This window comes from Zeugodacus cucurbitae, chromosome 6, assembly GCF_028554725.1.
Source record: "Zeugodacus cucurbitae isolate PBARC_wt_2022May chromosome 6, idZeuCucr1.2, whole genome shotgun sequence".
Classification (NCBI taxonomy): Eukaryota; Metazoa; Arthropoda; class Insecta; order Diptera; family Tephritidae; genus Zeugodacus; species Zeugodacus cucurbitae.
In genome coordinates, this window is record NC_071671.1 from 49,501,958 (window position 1) to 49,522,945 (window position 20,988).

Below are 20,988 nucleotides of genomic sequence, written 5' to 3' on the forward strand. Positions count from 1 at the left end.
AGCACAAAAAGAAGATGCCGTTAGTTTCTACCACAATTTTTGAAATTTTGAAGTTAGTGCACTTACCATCGGAACCATTGCCCGCCTCACGCTTGGGCGACGATATTCGGCTCGAGTCCATACTAGGCGCACCACTCGCACCGGCCGTTGCATCCATGATGCTCTTATTCATGCCCTCTGCCAACTGCTGTGAGAACTTCTCCGTCTGATCGACAATGAAACTCAAATGCTGATCCAGCGCCTTCTTGCGTTTCTCCTCCAGCTTGGTGTGATGCTTGTACTCCACCAATTTCTCCACATTGGACCAAAACATTTTCACCTCCTTCGAGAGGAATGCGGCGATGCGTTTCAGGTGCGCCTCTTGCGCCTTCTCCGCTTTCTGCGCCGCATTCGCCTTGTCCTGGAAGTATTTCTGCACCATTTTGGCGCATTTCTTAGCCGCATTCTTCTTCCATTTGCGCTCTTGTGCAAAGTCTGCCGCCAACCAGACCATCTCCTCTAGCAGGTAATCCCAATGCGCCTTCGGACGGCTGGGCTCTTGCAGTTTTGGCAAACGTTTCTCAGTCCATAATCCCTCTCGCTGTAGCTCGGACACGCGCTGGAGCACATAAACCTCTTGCTTGGCTTTGAATGAAAACTCTTGCACGCTATTCGACGCAGTGGGCGTGTTCAGGCTGCTGGTTGTGCCGCTCAGCGCGACATTGCTGCTGCTGCCACTGGCCGTTGCTGCGGCCGCGCCGCTACCATTCACAGTCGCCGGCACCAGCACGGCATTGGGCGTCGTCGCAGGTGAATTGGCATGTAATATGTTGCTGCTGCTGCCGACGCCGGTTGTGCCGGGTGATGCAGCTGCCGCGGCACCGTTGCCATTGCGACGCAACACCGCCGGTGAGCCGCCACCACCAACACTACTACCGATAGCAGGTACAAGCGGTGTGCCACCTGGTGGAGTAAGATGGAAAATTAGCATTGAGTATAACGGAAGTTTAAATAAATGTAAATGTTGGACACAACGGTACATGCGTTGGTGGGATGCAAAAATCATACGAAACCAGCAACAAGCGTTAGGCGTTACAGGCAACAACCAATAATTCTCTAATTTTCGATTAGTAAACCAATTAATCAATTGGGTATTAGTGCTTAAATACTACAACAACTAATAAGTAGGAGCGAAATGAGACGATGATTGGGTATTGAGAACTTAGAGAAATAGTTAAATAATAAAAATTAATTAAATGTGTTGCTGTTCACCACAAATGCCTTAGCAAATAATACCTGCGCATAATCTACATACAGCTAGCTCATTTGTTTACTTTTTATACATTTGTTCGCGATAATCTAGAATGATTAGGCTTCTGGATTGTAAGCAATCAATTGGCAATATCGCAAAAAAAAAAAAACATTTTTTATTGCACTTTATTACGAGAATTCTGTAAAATAAAAATTTCCATTTCACAGAATTTGGATAAGTGCGTACGTGGCATTATAACAGTTTAGAAGAATTAATAAATATAAAATAAAGAGAACATAGAAATTATAAATTATATAAAATATAAAAAAATAACAAAATTAAAATAAAATACTAATATAAAAAAACTATATTTAAAATACATATATATAAAATAAAATAAAAATTATTAATTTTTAAATTAAAAAATATGTATTAACAAACCAGTGAACAAACAATAAAAAATAAAAAAAATTATAAAACGAAAAAATATTAAAAAAATAAAAAAACATAAAATATATAAAAAATAAAATTAAAATAAAAAAAATTAATATATAATAGAAACGATAAAATTAGAAAAAAATACTGTGTTGTATATTATTCCATAATATTCTTATCATTCTTAAATAATAAAAAAATAAATTATGAGAAAATTATATTGAAAAAATATATATTTATAATAAATAAATTTTATCGAAAATTTAGAAACAATAATAAGAATAATAATATTATTCTATTACTAATAAAAAATTAAATAATATAAAATTTAAAATACATAATTTGTATGCGATAATCTAGAATGATTAGGCTTCTGGATTGTAAGCAATCAATTGGCAATATCGCATTTATAATTTTATTTTGCACTAATAATTTCAAGATCTTGCAGATGCAGTTTGTAGGCACTTAGCAAGATTTCTAGTAGTGCGGAATTACAATTAAATCTAAATACTAAAGGCTAGACTGACAAACTGAATTTAGTTTTAGTTAGTTGAATGCGTTCTTCATATGAATTTGAGGTTATGTATGAGTGGTCGAAAATAAAAAAGTTTAAAAGATGTTGCTTTCACCCTTAATATTGTCGCGGATGATATTAGAAACCAATAAAGTGCATCTGAAACTCTATATTATTTCACAGTAGTTTTGGTAAATAATTTTATTTTTGACATTTTTATGTAAAACATTTATAAAAACAATCAGAATTATAACAAAATATACAGTTTAATTTTTGGTGAATTTTTGAATCAGTGGTGAAATTCTTTTCGCAAAAAAATATAAAAAATAAACGCAAAAAAATATAAAAAATAAACGCAAAAAAATATAAAAAATAAACGTTAAAAAACGATTAAAAAATACTTTTGAAAAATATTATTGTTTGATACTCAAGAGCAATTTCTATACAAATCGGAAAAATAGGACTCTTCTTACAATAACACATTGATAACTAATTTTTATCCTAAAAAACTGTTAAAAAAATTCCAAAATATTAAAACCCTTTTTTATGCTAAACTAATAAAAAAAAAAAAACAAATAATAAAGAGAAGATTATCATACAGCTATTGTCCATTCTTACAGTTTTTTTTTTTTTACATCCAAAACTCAGTTGTAAATATTCTTAATCATTTTCATAACACTAATTTTATTTACTAATTCACTAATTATTCACTAATTTTCTCACATTTAACTTATTCATATAGTTTTTATCTTTTATTTTCTATGATTCTATTTTTTATATTTATTTTTATTATTTTTATCACTTTCTTATTTTTTATTATTAATTTTTATTGATTATTATATTTTTTTATTTTTATTTTTTTTTTATATGATTTGATTTTTTTTTATTATTTTTATATTGTTTTTAATATTTTTTATTTAATTATATTTTTTTATTATATTATCTTTTTTACTTTATCATAAGGCTAACTACCTACATTTACCAAACAAACCCCCTAAACTCAGCACCTCACGATACGCACAAACACACACTAATCAGAATCAGAATGACTCAACAACGCAGGAATTTCAAATTGAAATTATACTCGAAATAAACACATGAATATTCCATATGTATGTATGTATATGTAAGTCAATTGTGGCTTTAAATCAAGTTTCAAAAAAATAGATTACGATAATGTATGCAAAAAATCAACTATTTAAAACCAATAAATAGCCAATGCAATTCTTATTCTTTTGAAATAAACAAAAAAAATGAAATACTTTAAGAGTACGAGAAGAAGCATGAAAAAAGCAATAACAAAAAAACAGAGAATATCAGAAATACATGATTATGCAGCAAATTGCATATAGAATGCACACATAAACTATGCTACCTCAAAAGGAAATTAAAAACTAAACTAAAACAACAAAAAAAAAAATAAAAATAAAAACGTATTTATGTATTGTATGGATATAGTAAATATGAATATATCATCGACACAATTTAGCTAAGTAATAGATACGCAATTCAAAAACTATGTAGATGTCGATCATAAAGTATTTAATAAAGAAAGAAAATATCAAAAAAAAAAAAAAAAAATATAAATAAATGCTTATGCTGAGTAAAACGATAAGCACCTGGCACCAAAGGTAAGGTAGTATTTCCTACAGCTGGTGGGGCGGGTATTTGACCAAATACCATCCCGTGCCGACCTCCTAAAGGTCTACCGGGTATGTGACCTATATAATGATACAATGTAGAGATGATACACAACAGAATACAGTGAGCGAGTGTGTGTAAAAATGTGTTGTGAGTTTAGTTAGATAGATAGATAGATAGATGATTTTGTTGTAATACAAAGAAGAAAATATACAGCTAAATTAGTTAAAGTGTGGCCAAAGATGACTAAAAAAATGTTTTTGTTTATACAAATGTTTGTATATGAATATACAGTTATTTCAAAATATTTTAATTTAACCATGAACGCGTATTTTCGCCAATTTACAGTTATTTTTTTTAGTTATACACCAAAACTAAATAAATACAAAAAAATAACAGATAAAGTTTCGTTAATTTTGTTAGAAATTATTAAATAGAGGTTAGAAAAAAAAAACAACAATAAAGAAAACTGAAACTGACAAAGAGCGACTCGTGTGTCGGTGTGTGTATGTAGTAGTAGTAGTATGTTGTGCACGGTTAGGAAAGCGAAAGAGGGAGTTGCAATTAAATTTTTTCATATGTTCAATTTTTAACTTTAGCTTTTTTTGTTTTTGTTATTTCTAGGGAAATCTCGTATGAAAAATATGTCATCAACAAAGAATATATCAACACTATGCAATATTTGTGTGGATGATGCATAAAATATGCGGCGTACATACCTTGTTGAGTCAGTTGTACAACAGCGGCTGGTAGTTTTGTGGAGACTGCCACAGGCGTTGCACCTACGGCGGGAATTTTGATTTCAGCACCCTGTGGCAGCACGTCGCCACTTGCATTGGTGGTACTTGTATTACCACTGACACACGCGCTACTAGGTGTCGAAGTTGTTGCTGTTGTTGTGGCGGTAGTTGCTGCCGCTGCTGCTGCTACTGTAGCATTAAGCAAATGACTAACGTTCGTCGAAGCCGCTGTTGTTGCGGTACCACTGCTGTTGCTGTTGCTATTGCTACCACCACTACTGTTACTATTACTACTACTTATTTCTGTAGCTATTTGAGATTGCGCACTCTGTAAAGTAAAAGCGTAGAAAACAACACCAAATTAATCAATATATAAATGGAGTAAAAGCAGTCAATTTGTATTTGTTTTTATATTTTTTAAATAAAACTTGCTAGATATGAATCAGACAAATGCCTCGCAAATGCGAACATCCTATGAAAGCCAACATTCTCAAAAATAGAGGCCGTTAGCTTGTTCAGTGACATTTTATCATCATTTTGAGTGCATAACCTAGCTTTTTGCAAATACAAATTTCATACGAATATCACGAGTATATGTATATGTTAATACTAACCGTTTTATTTGTTATTGCAGTCAAATAGTCTTGTGTTTGTTTTTGTGTTTGCAATTGTTGTTGCTGCTGATTGCCGCTGGCAACACCAATTATTGTTGCTATATTATCAGTTGTTGATTTCTGTTGTTGTTGCTGTGCTAATGCAGCCGCTCTGTCCTCGTTAACTAACTGATCTAGACGATAAGCATTGCTAAAGGTGGCGAATTGTGGGGTTGGTGGTTTCTTACGCCACGTCGGGTAGTCCATCATGTTGCCACCGCTTTGTAAATAGAATAATTCGGCGACATTTTCTGTGTGTCTAAATGATACAAGAAATAAACAGTTATTTTAGTTATAATTTTTCATAAAAAAATCTTTCAATTATTCTACCTTTCTCTAAGACTACGCAAACGGAGATACTTTTGCTCCAAAATGCGCTTCTTGAGCGCATTTATATCCTCTGGTGCAGACACTGCCGTATTGCTGTTCTCCTGCGCACTCCCACTTGCTGGCAACAACGAAGCAGTCAGGCTACCACTGCCGATACTACTCCCCACTAGTTTCGGACGCTTTGCCAGCGGTGAACCGCTGTACGTATCTACTTGCGCCGCCTCTCCAATTACACTTGTCGCACTCGTTGAGGTTGAAAAACTATTTAGAAGACTGCCCGACGTTTCCGTTGTTGCACCGCGTTGTTGCGTATGCTGTGCACCAGCAGTTATATTTTCAATTGGATTTTGTGCTAACGAAACAAAATCACTCGCTGTATTTGCTGTTACCGCGATTAGTGATGTTTGCGGCATAGACGTTTGCTGCGCCTGCGCCACTTGTTGTTGAAATTTCTGTTGCAACGATTTGTTTTGTGGATTTTGTAAATTTGTTGTAGTTATTCTTGTGTTTGTTGTTGTAGCAATTTGCTGTTGTTGTTGCTGTGCTTGCAATTTTGGCAAATGTTGCTGCGTGAATGCTTGTTGAAAGCTGCGAGGTGTAACGGTCGTATCACCAAACGTTGTCGCCACTACTTGATGCGCCTCAGGTGTGGCAACGGTTATTGTTGTTGGTGTGGTTATACCCGTATAGGTGGTTGTAGCCACCGATGCTGTTGTATTTGTTGACGATAAAACTGATCTATGGTCGGATACAGCAGGAGGGGCTGGGCTAGCCCGTTGATGCCCCCCTCCTGCTGACTCACCTTCATTCATGTTTGATGCATCTGTGAGCAGGAAAGAAAATATTTTATTTTATTTTATTGTTCTTCAATAAATTTCGTAAATTGTTAATATTAAATTTAAAAAAAAAAAAAAATGTGTTCAGTATCTTTACACAGATTTGTTACAAAATTATATCACTTTTGAATCAGGTATGTAATTTCAAAGGTGTAAAGCAAATTTTGTTTTTCTTTAGCAAGGTTACAAATTGTTTTATCACACAGTAAAATGATAACACAGAGTGCCCTTGCCTATAATATACATGGTACATGTGTGTAGGTAATAAAGAATTATAAAATTAATATTAAATTAATAAAATTATAAAATTTTATGGAATAATCCATAAAATCAATAAATCATAATCCTATATAAAAAAATTGCATTACTAATTTTTGTTTACTATATTATATATATTTATGTAGACGTTATCTTATCGAATTTATAAACCATCAAACAATATATTAAATGCATTAAAGTATGTATACAAATTCTGTTTGCTTCTTTATTTAAAAATTTAACAAACATTAAAAATTGAAATGAGAGATACTTTGACGTTAAATTAATGTATATTACTCATTATTATACTATTTACACATCGTATGATAGTACTCTTAATACAAATATTAAAAATATGTAGCTTTAAAAAGCGTTCTGTTTATTTATTATTATCAATCGTAATATTTTCAACTTGAGTTGATAAATTAATTGTTAACATTCGAAACTTGAACAGAATCATAATGTTGCATTTTTAAATTAATTATAAATTTAAAATAATTTATAAATAAATTTGAAATGCTTTAATTTGGCAAGGTTACAAATTGTTTTATCACACAGTAACATGATAACACAGAGTGCCCTTGCTTATCAAATACATTGTAGGTACATGTGTATTTAATGGGTAATAAAAAGTTATAAAATTAGATTGGGATTTACGAATATTGATTCATCCAGAAAAAAAATATAATCATATTAAAAAAAAAATTTACAACAACGATTTTTTTCCTATATTATATATAATTATGTACGCGTTATCTTATTGAGTTTATAACTAATCAAAAAATATATTAAAGTCTCTAAGGTATGGAAAAATGCTTTCTGATTACTTCATTATTTAGAAATTTAACAAAGATTAAAAATTAAACGCGACATACATTGGCGTTAAATTAATGTACTAAAACTCATTACTTTACATTGCATGAATTTGAAATATGTATGTATGTAGTTATAAAAAGCGTTATATTTATTTACGCTTATCAATTGTAATGCTTTTAGAGAAAAAAGTTTGAATTGAGATGTTAATTTGAATAAAAATGTTAACCTTGAACAGATTTATCATGTTGCATTTTTAAATAATGAATTATAAATTTGAAATAATTTATAACATAATTGGAAATGCTTTAATTTCGCAAGAATATAAATTGTTTTATCACACAGTTAAATGATAACACAGAGTGCTCTTGCATACTTGTATATATGAATGTATTTAATATACAGCTGCAAATAATCATATGTACATACATACATATAAATGCAATTAATCCAAAAATGTATAAAGCTAACTTCGGTGTTTTAGTTTATTGAAGGTGTTATGCATAACGATAACTAACGTTAATGTGTATAATTTTATTTTTTTATACTTAAAGGGTATTTTCTGAAATTTTAAAGATAAAAATCTTGAATATTCATTCGGTAAGAAATTCTTCGAAAATATTTTCACAACAAACAATATTTATTCGGCCCAATCCTAGCCAATTGCTAAATTTAGATATAAACAATAAATCTTCCAGTTAGCAAACATATTTACAGAAATGGAGAAAATTAACACTTGTGCAAAAGATAGATTTAAAACTGAAGGAACAGTAATTAACATGCATATGTTAAAAATAAATTTAAAAGTATAGTAAGTGAAAATATGTATGCATATAAATTTGTGTTGACACATTAACTTAAACGATTTTGAATTTAATATTTCTATATCACATTTATACTATAATAACAAATATACGTTAACGGTTACCATAATTAAAGCATAATTTAATCACAAAATCAAAAACATAAAATTAAAAAAAATATATATTTATATTAGGCAGTTATTAGAAATATTGTGAAATTGCTTTTTGGATTTAATTTTAACTATTTTTGTCTATTGATATTTCATTATTTTGAAACGAAATTAGAATACATTATATTTAATTAAAATTGAATTTAAGCACAAAATCAAAAACATAAAATTAAAAAATATTTATGTAGATTAGTTAGGTATTAAAAATATTTTAAAATTGCTTTTTGAATTTAATTTTAACTAGTTCCGTTTATTGATATTTCATTATTTTTTATCTCGATTACAATGTATAATATTCAAATTCAGCCAATGCAGCATTTAAATTATTTTAAAATTTTATTTAAAAAACTGCTACCAAATTTATCAAATAAAAAACAACAACGACAACACTGCGTTGAGAACGCATGAGAAACGAAACAACATCGCACAACTTTGAAACGACTTCCCTGTTTTTGTGAGGCGGCCATATTGATATTTCATTTGCCGAATGCCACATTGAGGGTTGTCAACCATATACACTTTTTTGCACAAGTCCATTCTAATGGCAAACCTACCGATTAAATATCTCAGCCCATTAAATGAATTGAAATATTTTATTAAAAGATCACAATTGATATTATTTATATAATTTTTTTCTTGATTATATCTGCTCAGAGTTCTAAGGCCACAACGAATATTTTATATTTACGTACTGTAAATGCAACACTGCTCTAATCGAATTTTCTCTATCCCGAACAAACGAATGAATAGCACAGCGACCATTTCAACTCACCTCAGACAGCTTTTTTCAATCACGAAATTTCTGGTTTTCCTGTAGACATCTGCCCAAAATTCAGTGACAATTTGAATTTTTAAGCTTTAATTTCAAGCGGTACACAAAAATTTTCAATATTTTTTCACTATTTTCCACAAAAATCACCATTCAAATTCGATATAAAAATCTATGGAAATTTTCTGCGCTTCACCGGATTTCAGCATATGCTGTACTCTTCACACGCACAAATCACCGTATGTTCCGTCTCATTCAAATTGTAAATTCTCACATAAACACCAAGCGCACCAATGTGCATATCACTTCTGAACGCGTTGAGAACATTACGGAAACTGAAACGTCGAAGTGAAAAATCGGCGAGCGTACCAACCATTTTGCGTTTCATCCACTACTTTGGCAGCCATTTTAACGCAGGGTTGCATACATTGGTATTACAATTTATTGTCAATATTATTGAAGTAGGTGCCGGTAATATGGAAATGACACAACATTATTAACAATTTTGTAAATGAAGATTACAATATGAACAATAATTTATTAAGCATAAATCGATTTTAATTTTAAAGAGGCCTAGCAATTATTAGAAATATAAATATTCTGTTATATAAAAATTCAATTCCAATTTTTTAATCCCTTATCGATTGATCGAATAGTTTAACCACTCGATAGCTTGTCACCTTCAGCTGTTTAGCGCCCAATTTTGGCTTCATTTGCAATCCGACGAGAAACTTTTCAAATTTGAGAGCTCTTCAACTACTTCTTATAATTATTTTATAATGGCAGATTTGGAGCAATTTAATGGTCTCGGCTTGTCCACATATCTTCAACGGAAGCTGCAGAAAAAGTGCATTATAACAAGATATGAATTGCTCATAACAAGTAATGCAGAATTAATGGAAATCACGGGGCTTACGGAAACCGCCATATTGGAGTTAAAGGAAAAACTTGGCAAAGACTACTTCCCCCTTCAGCAATGCATTGTGAACAATTGGAAAACTTATAAGAAAGTTTATAACACCGGAATTGAGAAGTAAGTGACCGGCATAAGTAAATATATACATATTTGTAGAAACAATTTCACAAGCTTTACTCCCTGCAGTTTAGACATACTCCTGGCGAAAACACCGTTAAAAACCGGCAGTGTATGGGAAATATGCGGCAAATCTGGCGTTGGTAAAACTCAATTATGCCATACAATAGCTTTAAATTTCGCGGCACAAGCGCAAGGCACAGTCTTGTATATAGATACAAAATGCGACTTTTCCGGCACACGCATCATGGAAATGCTGCGCTGCCGAACTGTGCCCAACAATATTTGCGGACGCATAATGCAAAACATTTTAGTTGAACGCACAGTCACCGGTGAGGGTTTATGTGACATATTGGAGAAGCTTGGTGTGCAGTTGAATGCTGGCGCTGACGCTGACGGCGGTAATATAAAATTGGTCATTATTGATGCATTACCGGCTGTATTTTTTACTTATCGCAACGAAGCAGACCGCCTTAAAGGTTAGACAAATTTGACACAATTTTTGCAAATATAGTTTGACATTTTAATTTTATTATTTTAGGTAAATTTTTGCTTGCAAAACTGAATAATTTAGTTTATCAGCTTTCGAAACAGCATCATACAGCCTTCATATACGTTAATTTGTTGGTCAACATTGAAGAGGAACAACAAATAACAGACGATTTGGGCGAGTAGCACATCAAAATAATATTTTGTAATGAAAATTGAAAGTAATATACATTAAATTATATTCAAAATATAGATAACGAAGAAATTGGCGAGCCGCTTGAAGTGCCAGCAGCAGCACTAAATCTCGCTGGTTGTGTCGGTATGCGTCCAACGCTTGGTGAATATTGGAGTCGTGCGCCTCACTTGCGCTTATCATTGGAAACACATAGCGACACTACAACAATAACAAATGAACGCATATTGAGGGTAATTCGGAGTTGCTACACAGCAGTTGGTGCTACGTGCAAGCTGCATATCACCTCGGCGGGAGTGTCATAAAATGAATAGAATACAAGGGAACAATATGCAAAAGTGAGTTAGATAGCAATGAACATAGGAATTTCGGAAATCTTTTAAGCATACCTATCTGTAAGTAGTGTACTTAAGTATAACGTCTACTTGAGATTAAGTTTGCTATCTAAGAGATTTAGATAAGAAATATTTTAAACTACAACATTTAGTTTCATATAGTATATTTGTAGCTTATGATACAAGTGCTGACTTAATTAAACATGAAATCGTTACTAAAACTGAAAGTAAATCACTGCTAAGGCTTCCTTAGTTTTGGCTACATACAGTGTGTGCTTCGTGGTTTTTTGTAGGCTAGTAGGCGCTTTGTAATAAGCATCTCTTAACGCTCAACTGCGGTCATAGCCACAACAGTTGACGTACACCTCTACAAATATGAAGATTAGGCACAGCGCATAAAACCACCTAAAACAGTGTATTTGTAACGCTGTCTGAGTCGTAGCATAGCTTGAATTTTGTTGTTGCCATACATATAGTATGTACTTATCATGTGCAAATAGATTTCATCTAATGCTTAGTTGCTGCTCAGTTTTAGTCATTGTATTCTAATCTTTCGTGGCGTCAAGTTCTGCGCTTTACTGCAGCAGCACAGTGTGAAATTAGAATAAAAATAAATTTTGTTCTTTGAATTTGTGAATATTTTATTTTTGAAGTATAAGCCCGATAATGTCGCGTACTATACCGCAATCAACCGAAAATGGAAACGGTTTAAATTCCCGCGCGCCGCTAAAAGTGGCTATTGTGGGCGGTGGTTTGGTGAGTGTGTCTTGCGGAACATAAAGTTTTTTTTTAGATCACGATTTATAGAAAAATTGTGTTTCAGTGATTTACTAAGATTTATTTAAATACTTTGTGGTTTTCAAAGCGGTGAATTCTCGTTCGTTTAATAAAAGATAAAATATTGAATTTCTCAATAAATTTCAATTAACAATTATATAATGGATTAAAAATTTATTTAGAGCTCACAAAAAACTACCGTTATTAAATATCCTGTGTACATAAAAGTGATTTCAAAATTAATTTAAATTATTTAAAAATCATAAAAATGTATTTTATAGTTTTTTATATCAAAGTTGCATGAGAATCTAGTAATACATCGGGCCAAGGCGGATCAAAGCTATCGAAATTTCAAGAATATTATTTAATGTGTGTTTATATATCTAAGTATTTACACTCCCTTCTAATTGGTAGAAATAAAAATAACCGTCTCAAGAGTTGCGTAAATCAAATATAAAAAAAATTAAGCCATTTGCATACAAATACGTTACACAAGTGTTTATAATTGTTTCATAATTTACAATTAAATGCAATATGTGCATTTTACTACGAAACAATCTAAAGTGATCGATCACAATATTTATATTATTGCAATTATTTAGCACAAGGTTGAGAAATAAATCATTTCGATCTCTTACCAAGCGTGTAAGTGCTTAGATAATGCACATACAAAGAAAAGCGCAGTTCAGGCATGAAGAAATCGAATTCATACAAAGTCGGTAAACTTATAAGTGATAAAGTCAAACTGCTGATAAGCGCAAATATGGCATTGACATTGTCAAGCGGAGGTACAACTGTAGCATCATGAGCATAGAATTTTGCACACATTTTTTCTAAACATATTATATTTTCGCTTTTGATTGATAGCTGATCGACAGCATGAGTGCTTCGAAGCGTAATTTTTTTTTTTTTAATTTTTATGAGATGTTTGTTGTAATTTTTTCAATGATTTTATTTGGTAAATTCATGGTATAAAATGTATATTTGAATGGTTTTGAATTGTTTTTGTCGGAGAAAAGTATCTAAGCTTTATTTTAAAACTCTTAACATCAGTGTTGTTGTTGTAAAGTATATAGTTTTTATTCGGCAATAAAAAAATTGAATAATTTCTGAGTTCAAGGTCTAAAGTTCGGGACGATTTTCTAAAATAAAAAATTTTCTAAAATAAAATTCTTTCTAAAATATGTACATAGATGAAGAATGGCGTTTCTTTGCTATTATGAACTTGTTAATTCCTGCTATTTTATCTTGTTTAGAAAAAACAATTTAATTTATTACATTCATTTCACACTATTTTCTTTCTCAGGTGGGCTCACTAGCCGCTCTCAGTTTCGCACGACGCGGTCATGAGGTATATTTATATGAATATCGCGAGGATATACGCACCGCTGAGCTGGTGCAAGGACGCAGTATTAATCTGGCTTTATCGGCACGTGGTCGTAAGGCACTAGCCGAAGTCGGGCTGGAGCAAGAGGTGCTTGCCACAGCGATACCTATGCGTGGACGCATGTTGCACGATATCAAAGGCAATCGTTCGGTGGTCCTCTATGATCCCTGCACAAATCAGTGCCTCTACTCGGTGGGCCGAAAGTATTTGAACGAGGTGCTGCTGAATGGTGTGTGGATTTTTTTTACTTATTTAAAATTTTTAAATTTCTGTATTAAGAATTTTTTTTTATTAATTTTTTATTGAAATTTTTTTTATATTTTATTAATTAATTTTTTTTTTTATTTTAATTACTACCCACAGCGGGCGAAAAATTTCCCAATATTCAACGACATTTTGAGCATAAGCTGAATTATGTGAATCTGACGGAGGGACGCATGGAGTTCAAGCGGTGCGTTGTTGTTTCATTCAAAAAAAATTTTTTTTTTGTTTTAATATTTAGATATCTTAATGTAAATTTAAATTGTCTCCAAAACCCTTTCATTTACTGTTAAATGCTACTTTAATTATTTTACAGCGCTCCAACCAAGGAAATTGTGGAAGCCACCGCCGATTTGGTTGTAGGCTGTGATGGCGCCTTCAGCACAGTGCGTCAACAAATGGTTAAAGCGCCTGGTTTCAATTACTCACAAGAGTACATCGAACATGGCTACTTAGAGCTTTGCATACCAGCGAAGAATGGCGAGGTACTTACATATATGTATATACAACAATATATAACAGTGATCTACATACATATATACAACAGTTATAATTCTAATAAAATTTGATTTTATTTTATAAAGTTCCAAATGCCCGAAAATTACTTGCACATTTGGCCACGTGATGCCTTCATGATGATTGCTTTACCCAATCAAGATAAATCCTTCACGGTTACGCTCTCGATGCCCTTCAAAGTCTTCGACACCTTACGCACCACTGAGGAATTATTAAATTTCTTCCACAAATACTATGCTGATGCAGTGCCGTTAATCGGCGAGGAGCGGTTGATAAAGGATTTCTTTAAAATGCGACCACAACATTTGGTCTCAGTGAAGGTAGACTGTTCTCTATTCACTCTACCTCACATAAATGTTTATCAAGAAACTCTAAACTCAAAATTTCTAATTATCTCTAGTGTCATCCCTACCACTATGGCACCAAGGCGCTCATACTCGGCGATGCGGCGCATGCTATGGTGCCCTACTATGGACAGGGTCTGAATGCCGGCATGGAAGATTGCACTTTGCTCATGTCGCTCTTCAATCAACCCAATCTAAGTACTGCCGAGATATTGGAGCAATTCACCGAGTTGCGTTGGCGCGATGCGCATGCCATTTGCGAACTGGCCATGTACAATTATGTTGAGGTGCGATAAAAAATATATATATTTTTTAAATTTTATATTTTCATATTTTTTTTTTAATAAAAATTTCGCTAATCTCCACTAGATGCGCGATCTCACCAAACGCATTAGCTTCCGCTGTCGCAAATGGCTTGACACGCAGCTGTTCCGTTGGTTCCCTAGCGTGTGGGTGCCGCTCTACAACAGTGTCTCCTTTACCAGCATGCCGTACAGCCAGTGTATTGCTAATCGCAAATGGCAGGACAAGGTGGCAATTGCATTTTTTCTTTTATTGGTTTAAGCTTCAATTTTTATATATTTTTCATAATTTCAGCTGCTGGGTAATGTGGTCATTTCTGCGTCGTTGGCGCTTGTCGCAATAAGCATTTCGACATATTTTGGCGTTTTTTAAACCAGTTACATTTATTTAATGCGTTTTCTAGTTTTATAAATAAGCATAACACGCTGCTGCTTCGCATGCACAGGTATTAGCTGGAATTTTTTTGTTTTCATTTTTTATTATTTGCTTTGTAGAATTTGTAGCAATTAGTGCATGTGTGAGTTGTTGCGTAGTATTTTGATATATCCTATTTAATACACGAACATACACACGCTACATACATACATACAAATAGAACAATGAAAAAATAATAAAGCAATATAAAAAATACAATTAATAATTGCAATAAAATTTATGAATCTAGCAATATGCAAATGAAAAAGGCAAAGTATGCGATAATATGATTTTTTTTTATCAATTTCGTAATCCATTGGGATTGACCAAATAAAGCTCTTTGGTATTTGAGTTGTTTTGAGATACGTTTTTTTTTTAATTTAGAATAAAAATATTATTTTAATAAAAAAATGCTTATTTTATCTTAATAAGTAATAAAAATAAATAAAAAAATATAAAAAACCAAAAGTTGGGTTATTTTGAGGTTTCTATTTTTTAAATAATATTTAATCAGTAATTTTAAATTAAAATATTTTTACAGAATACTTGAACGGTTTAGAAATTTAAAAAACAATATTGAATTTTTCTTTAAAAAATAGTAGTTAAACATAAATTTGTATATTTAATCGGTCATTTTAGTTTAAAAACTTTTTTTGAATATACTTCAATGGTTTAAAAAATAAAAATATCCAATTTTCCCTTTAAATAATTATAATTAATAACATTTTTGTAATAAATTTTATTTTTTTTTTCAAATTATTATTAAAATAATAATCTCTTTCGCTTTACACTAAACATTTTTACAAAAATATTATTACTATATCTTGAAATTTATTTTACTGTTTAATTTTAATCCTAATTATCATATATTTGAACCAAGTCTATTAGTACAATGTCTGTATTTGAACAGAAATTGTGGTGCAAGATTTCAGATTGTTATTTTTTTTGAATTCTGAGCTTTTCTGTGGTTATCTTTTAATCTCTTATAGTTTCTTATCTATTTACATAGATATACGTAATTATTTATATCAGTTTTCAGATATTCATTATAGTTGGGATTTTTAATTGTTCTACTTTATTTTTATCTTACCATATCTTGCATGATATTCTCATATGATTTTCGAAACTAAAATTAAATTAATTTTAGTGGAATATTTTAAATATGTAATATTTACTAGGAAATTAAATTTTATATACATATATAGATGTCAGATTTCAGTAAAAAATAGTTGCCATGCCGCTAAGGTCTATCATTACTTATTCTAACCTCACTTTGCCCAATCAAAAATAAAAATTGATTAAAAAGCCTCTACTATGAAATGGAAGGGTCTAGGACCAAAGAAAATCCATTTCAGAAGTTAAATACGAATTTAGATAAGTTTGAGAAGATCACGTCTGCGTTTGGTTAGTGTATTTCTATCCATGCGATGTGTGTTTCATAAAATAGTTATTTAGTGGAACTATCTGTAAGACATTTATAAGCGGATTTTTTAAGTTAGAAATTCGAACAAAAACTTGATAAAGTTCGAGGAACAGTATTTGTAAATATAAGCATGTACCATGATCGAAATATGCTTCCCTATGCCACAAAGAGTTGAAACTGTCAGTTGATATACATATTTCTACCCAGATTGGAGGATACTGAAAACTGCATTTTACAACTTATATTTTGAATGAAAAATATCTCCTACAAAATAATCATACATTCACTTATGGGAAAGAAATTTTGAGTAAATTAATTGTTTTTCAAGAAAGTTCAAAGAAACCTGTTTAAATATAATAATTAATTTATAATTAATTTATTGAAAATTAATATATTAAATATTTCTTTAAAAAAAATGTGCTACACGTCATAATTTTGTTGTTTTAGCTTGTAGCTTCGCTTTTTGTGCGATCAGTTCGTTAAGATCAAGAAAAAAACAAAAAAAATATTGCCTACTTTTAGGCTTAACAGCATACAGAAAGCACATGTTTAACTCAGTGACTGCTACACAACCACAACCACACTAATATTTAAAGCGTGTATGTACTTGCACTTCAGAGATTAAATTTATTAACTAAAAATGCTTTTTTTTCTTTTAACATATTCAATTATAACAAGTTGCTCACCACACTCAATGTAATTTCAATCATCCGCTGCTGCTCCGCCGCACTCAAGTAACTCTCCACTGTTTTTTACAATTAAATTTAAATGCTTTGCTCACTGCGCACATGTTGCGGCTTCTTCAATTTGCGTCCAAATGAATTTGCAGCCACTGCTGATGGTGATATGTATGTAGCGCAGACACTTAACAACTTTCTACAAATTCACCACTACCACCACGTGCTTTACAAAATTCGCTGGTTGGTTTTTTAATTTTTTTTTTCATTATTTTTTTTATTTATTTTTTATGTGTGTGTTTGTGTCTCTCGTCATATGGTGTGCTCCGGAAACACAAAAATTGCGCTCAGCGAGCGTAAAACTTGAAATATCAGAGCAGAGAGTGCGCGTAAAAAGAATAATAGAATTTTATTAATTTTTATAGAGCGCTAGAACGATACTGTCACACACATACATTGGCTTCACAACTGTCGGTGTCTATTGGAAATTTACCAGAAATATCTATTTTTATTTGTCTTTTGTTTTGTTGGCATATTCTTAACAACAAAATGTAGAGCGCATAGTAAAATTTACCGGTCATGCATGCCAACAAGCACGAACGCTTGAGTTACTCATACTTACATATATGCTCTGTATATATATAAATATAATATATAATAAAAATATATAACAACAACATTTGATTTTTCACATATCCTTAGTATATACTTTTAATTTTGTTGTGCGCATAATTCCATAATTTTTTTCTACTCTCAGTTGTTGACCTCATATTGTAGTTCCGCTCTCTCGCATTGCCGTTTTTTCTTTATTCTTTATTATATTATGACTAGCCATATGATTAGTCAATTTGAAAAATAACTCGTTAAAGCAAACATATAAACATTTGTTTAAACATATTTACATATGTATGTTTGTTTTTCTAGTTGCTATTGAACTTGTTTATACGCAGTTTTCGGTAAATTTTTTTTTGAACAAAGACAATAAAAATGCGCTAATACCTTAAAAAATGTATGAAAACCACATGGTGGCGCAGCTTTAATGCGTGAATATATGTTTTTATAAATATATGTACATTTATACAATCATAAAAGTATATATTTGCACCTAAATTCAAATATTTACTTACAAATGTAAAAAAAAAAAAATAATTGTTCTCCTCTAAGGTCGTTGTGCTCCCACTACTTCGCCACTGTTGTCATTGTTTGTTTATGCTGGAAATATGTACCTATTTACCTAATTTGCGTTTTTTTTTCTTTTTTGTAAACCAAATTAATAATATTTTGCAATCGTTTTTAGTAGTTTTAATCGGAAGTAACATTTATTTCAGTTCTGTTATTGTTATTACTATAACTTTTTTTCAGTTAAACTTTTGAGGTTAGAGTGATGTGTCCATATAAAAAGGTTGTGAATCACAAAACAAAAAGAAGGTGAAAATATAACAAGGAAACCATTATTGTTGTTGTGATTATTTGAATCTGGTTAATAATTGAGTTTAACAGTTAGCAGCGAATTCATTTAATGGTAAATCTAAATAAGTAGCGAAGGATGTAACCGAACATTTTATACTGTCGCAATTTATTTATTTAATTTTATTAATATAACATACAATTTGACTCACAGATTCGGCATATGGGCATTTCCGCCAGAAGGTTTACCACAGACAAAATATTAAACATTATTAGAATTAGAAAGTTTTTGCATATTTTCATAGGAAAATATCTAAATTTATTGATATTAAATTAATTTTAAATTAATTCATAACCAATTACGAGATATACCAAAGCCAAGTCGAATAGGAGCTACTTTTCTCATTTCGATTTTTCTACTGCATTTGTTTTTTCGTCAAAATTGTTAAAGAAACATATCATGTATAATTTTTTGCTTTGTGTAAAACCTTTATAAGAGTACAAAGAGCAAAATAAAATGCATAAGAAAGCATGCGATTGCAAATAACTATAAGTTTTTGCTCTCTTATTATCCTATATTTTAATGTCCCGTGCGACATCAAAAAACAACACTTATTCCCACTGCATCGCAAATAAAAGCAGCAAGCTCGCCAATTTCGGGTACAAACAGTAAACTTGTATACAATTAAAATAAAAAAAAACCTTGTTCAGAAATCAGAAGATTTGTGGTTTTGGAAACTACTTAAAATTGGTCCCGTGCGACATCGTAGGTGTGGAATTTAAAAATTGAAATTTATTTTTTGTCTTATAAAATTGACTTAAGTATGTAAATAGATACATTTACATTAATTATTTACATATGAGCAAAAACCGCACTTTAAATTCCACTGAAATAGCTATTCAAATAGATTTTGGCGAAAATTATAGGCTTCCAAATCAAAATAAGAGTGCGCATTTTAACAAGGTTGTAAGGGAAAATCGTTTGCTTTTAAAAGTGACAAGTTAACGCATGAAATATTATTTTCTTCATAAATCTCTTAACTGAAATTAAGAAATCCTTTAGTTGCTTTTCTAAAATATTTATTTTTTTTTAAGGTAAATGCTCTCAGTTTAAAAACAAATTTATATTATCAAGCCTGGTTGATTTTATAAAATAATTAAAATACTCTTCATTAGAATAGGATTTTTTTGCAAAGAGCCGTCGATGGAGTGGGAACAGTTATCAAAAGGAAAGTCTGGCAGATAACGAAATCCAAAAATTTGTATACCCGAGGACAGCATTTTCTGAAAAAAACTGTATTACACATTCATAATACTATTTTCCTTTCATACTATAGAATTTTTGGTGTTTCTCGTTGGATATTAGTTAAAATAAATAAATAAATACATTTACTACTTTTTTAAGCCATTTTATTGGACTTGTTGTTAAATAATTACGTATTATAACAACAAAATCAACATTAATATTATGATGGAAAAAAATGTCCCGTGCGACATGTCCCGTGCGAATGTGGTTAATAATTAATTAAAAAAAAAAAACTATAAATTATTTTTGGATGACTTTAAAGGCCATCAATGCGCAACGTTTTACAATCAAAAACATTTGAATATTGCCTCACAATTCGCTGAAATCGCCGTTTGAATCGTTGTTCCCAAAAACGACTTCCATTTTTTGTCTCGTGCGAATGCCTTGGTTTTTTGCAATTATCTTGAAAATGAAAACCGTTCCAAAATCAACCTTATCACTAAATGTAGAGCTAATAAAGGGCTATTTAAAAATCCTACTGTCAAAATTAAAAAACATTTTTGTTCATACTTTTTTTTAGTTGAAAGGTGTACGATTGTCCCGTTCGACATGGCGGAAATGCCCATATATATGGTATAAAATCCATTGAAAATTTCAAACCCCTAACATTAGGTACATGGATGAATAATATTCCCTCTGAATTTCTTCAAAATAACGGAGATACCCAGCTATATTTCGATAAAAAATTTATTCGAAGCTCTGAGGTCCTCACATTTGATATATGGGGCCTTGAATACTTATAGTCCGTTTGTGGCGATTTTTAGAAGGCCGATGCCACACTGTAGTATTTGTGCAAAGTTCTGTTCCGATATCTTCATTAGTGCTTACTTTATATATTGTTAAGTAAACGATTCAGATCGTCTTCAAAGTTCTTGTACATAGGAAGTAGGCGTGGTGGTGAACCGATTTGGCCTATTTTCTCAACATATC

The 20,988-nt window shown here is 31.3% G+C and overlaps 3 protein-coding genes and 3 non-coding genes across 9 annotated transcripts in view; 2 read left to right on the forward strand and 4 right to left on the reverse strand.

Moving 5' to 3' along the window:
• Positions 1 to 17,510, reverse strand: part of LOC105218677 (helicase domino) — a 40,824-nt gene extending 23,314 nt beyond the window's left edge. For 2 of the 4 annotated variants that reach the window (XM_054234813.1, XM_054234811.1), the window contains exons 1-5: positions 9,197 to 9,550; positions 5,545 to 6,367; positions 5,176 to 5,473; positions 4,541 to 4,889; positions 67 to 942 (exon numbers count right to left, since the gene is read on the reverse strand). In XM_054234813.1, coding sequence (XP_054090788.1) covers positions 67 to 942; positions 4,541 to 4,889; positions 5,176 to 5,473; positions 5,545 to 6,356 — 2,335 coding nt within the window. In that variant the 5' untranslated portion in view covers positions 6,357 to 6,367; positions 9,197 to 9,550. Of the gene's footprint in view, positions 1 to 66; positions 943 to 3,799; positions 3,902 to 4,540; positions 4,890 to 5,175; positions 5,474 to 5,544; positions 6,368 to 9,196; positions 9,551 to 17,354 lie in introns of those variants that run through there. The other 2 variants (XM_054234814.1, XM_054234812.1) reach the window with 2 other exon arrangements.
• Positions 4,997 to 5,103, reverse strand: LOC114804774 (small nucleolar RNA Me28S-Am2589). Its single transcript, XR_003752891.1, has one exon. It is a non-coding gene; the product is annotated as a small nucleolar RNA Me28S-Am2589 (small nucleolar RNA).
• LOC114804776 (small nucleolar RNA psi18S-841/snoR66) lies at positions 6,483 to 6,614 on the reverse strand. Its single transcript, XR_003752893.1, has one exon. It is a non-coding gene; the product is annotated as a small nucleolar RNA psi18S-841/snoR66 (small nucleolar RNA).
• On the reverse strand, positions 7,097 to 7,224 carry LOC114804775 (small nucleolar RNA psi18S-841/snoR66). The gene has a single exon (XR_003752892.1). It is a non-coding gene; the product is annotated as a small nucleolar RNA psi18S-841/snoR66 (small nucleolar RNA).
• On the forward strand, positions 9,855 to 11,111 carry LOC105218671 (DNA repair protein RAD51 homolog 4). The gene is made up of 3 exons (XM_054234815.1): positions 9,855 to 10,226; positions 10,296 to 10,705; positions 10,768 to 11,111. The coding sequence occupies exons 1-3, from the start codon at positions 9,973 to 9,975 to the stop codon at positions 10,899 to 10,901; spliced, it is 798 nt and encodes a 265-aa protein (XP_054090790.1). The 5' UTR covers positions 9,855 to 9,972; the 3' UTR covers positions 10,902 to 11,111.
• On the forward strand, positions 11,419 to 15,464 carry LOC105218672 (kynurenine 3-monooxygenase). The gene is made up of 8 exons (XM_011194401.3): positions 11,419 to 11,999; positions 13,327 to 13,636; positions 13,771 to 13,858; positions 13,985 to 14,153; positions 14,253 to 14,504; positions 14,585 to 14,815; positions 14,898 to 15,059; positions 15,126 to 15,464. The coding sequence occupies exons 1-8, from the start codon at positions 11,910 to 11,912 to the stop codon at positions 15,201 to 15,203; spliced, it is 1,380 nt and encodes a 459-aa protein (XP_011192703.1). The 5' UTR covers positions 11,419 to 11,909; the 3' UTR covers positions 15,204 to 15,464.
• Positions 17,511 to 20,988: the final 3,478 nt, after the last annotated feature.

Excerpts from the sequence above, each read along its gene's own strand:
- LOC105218671 (XM_054234815.1), top strand. The coding sequence starts at position 9,973 with ATGGCAGATTTGGAGCAATTTAATGGTCTCGGCTTGTCCACATATCTT. Across the intron at positions 10,227-10,295 it reads TATAACACCGGAATTGAGAA|TTTAGACATACTCCTGGCGA; the intron begins GTAAGTGACCGG and ends TACTCCCTGCAG. Across the intron at positions 10,706-10,767 it reads CGAAGCAGACCGCCTTAAAG|GTAAATTTTTGCTTGCAAAA; the intron begins GTTAGACAAATT and ends TTATTATTTTAG.
- LOC105218672 (XM_011194401.3), top strand. The coding sequence starts at position 11,910 with ATGTCGCGTACTATACCGCAATCAACCGAAAATGGAAACGGTTTAAAT. Across the intron at positions 12,000-13,326 it reads CTATTGTGGGCGGTGGTTTG|GTGGGCTCACTAGCCGCTCT; the intron begins GTGAGTGTGTCT and ends TTTCTTTCTCAG. Across the intron at positions 13,637-13,770 it reads GAACGAGGTGCTGCTGAATG|CGGGCGAAAAATTTCCCAAT; the intron begins GTGTGTGGATTT and ends TACTACCCACAG.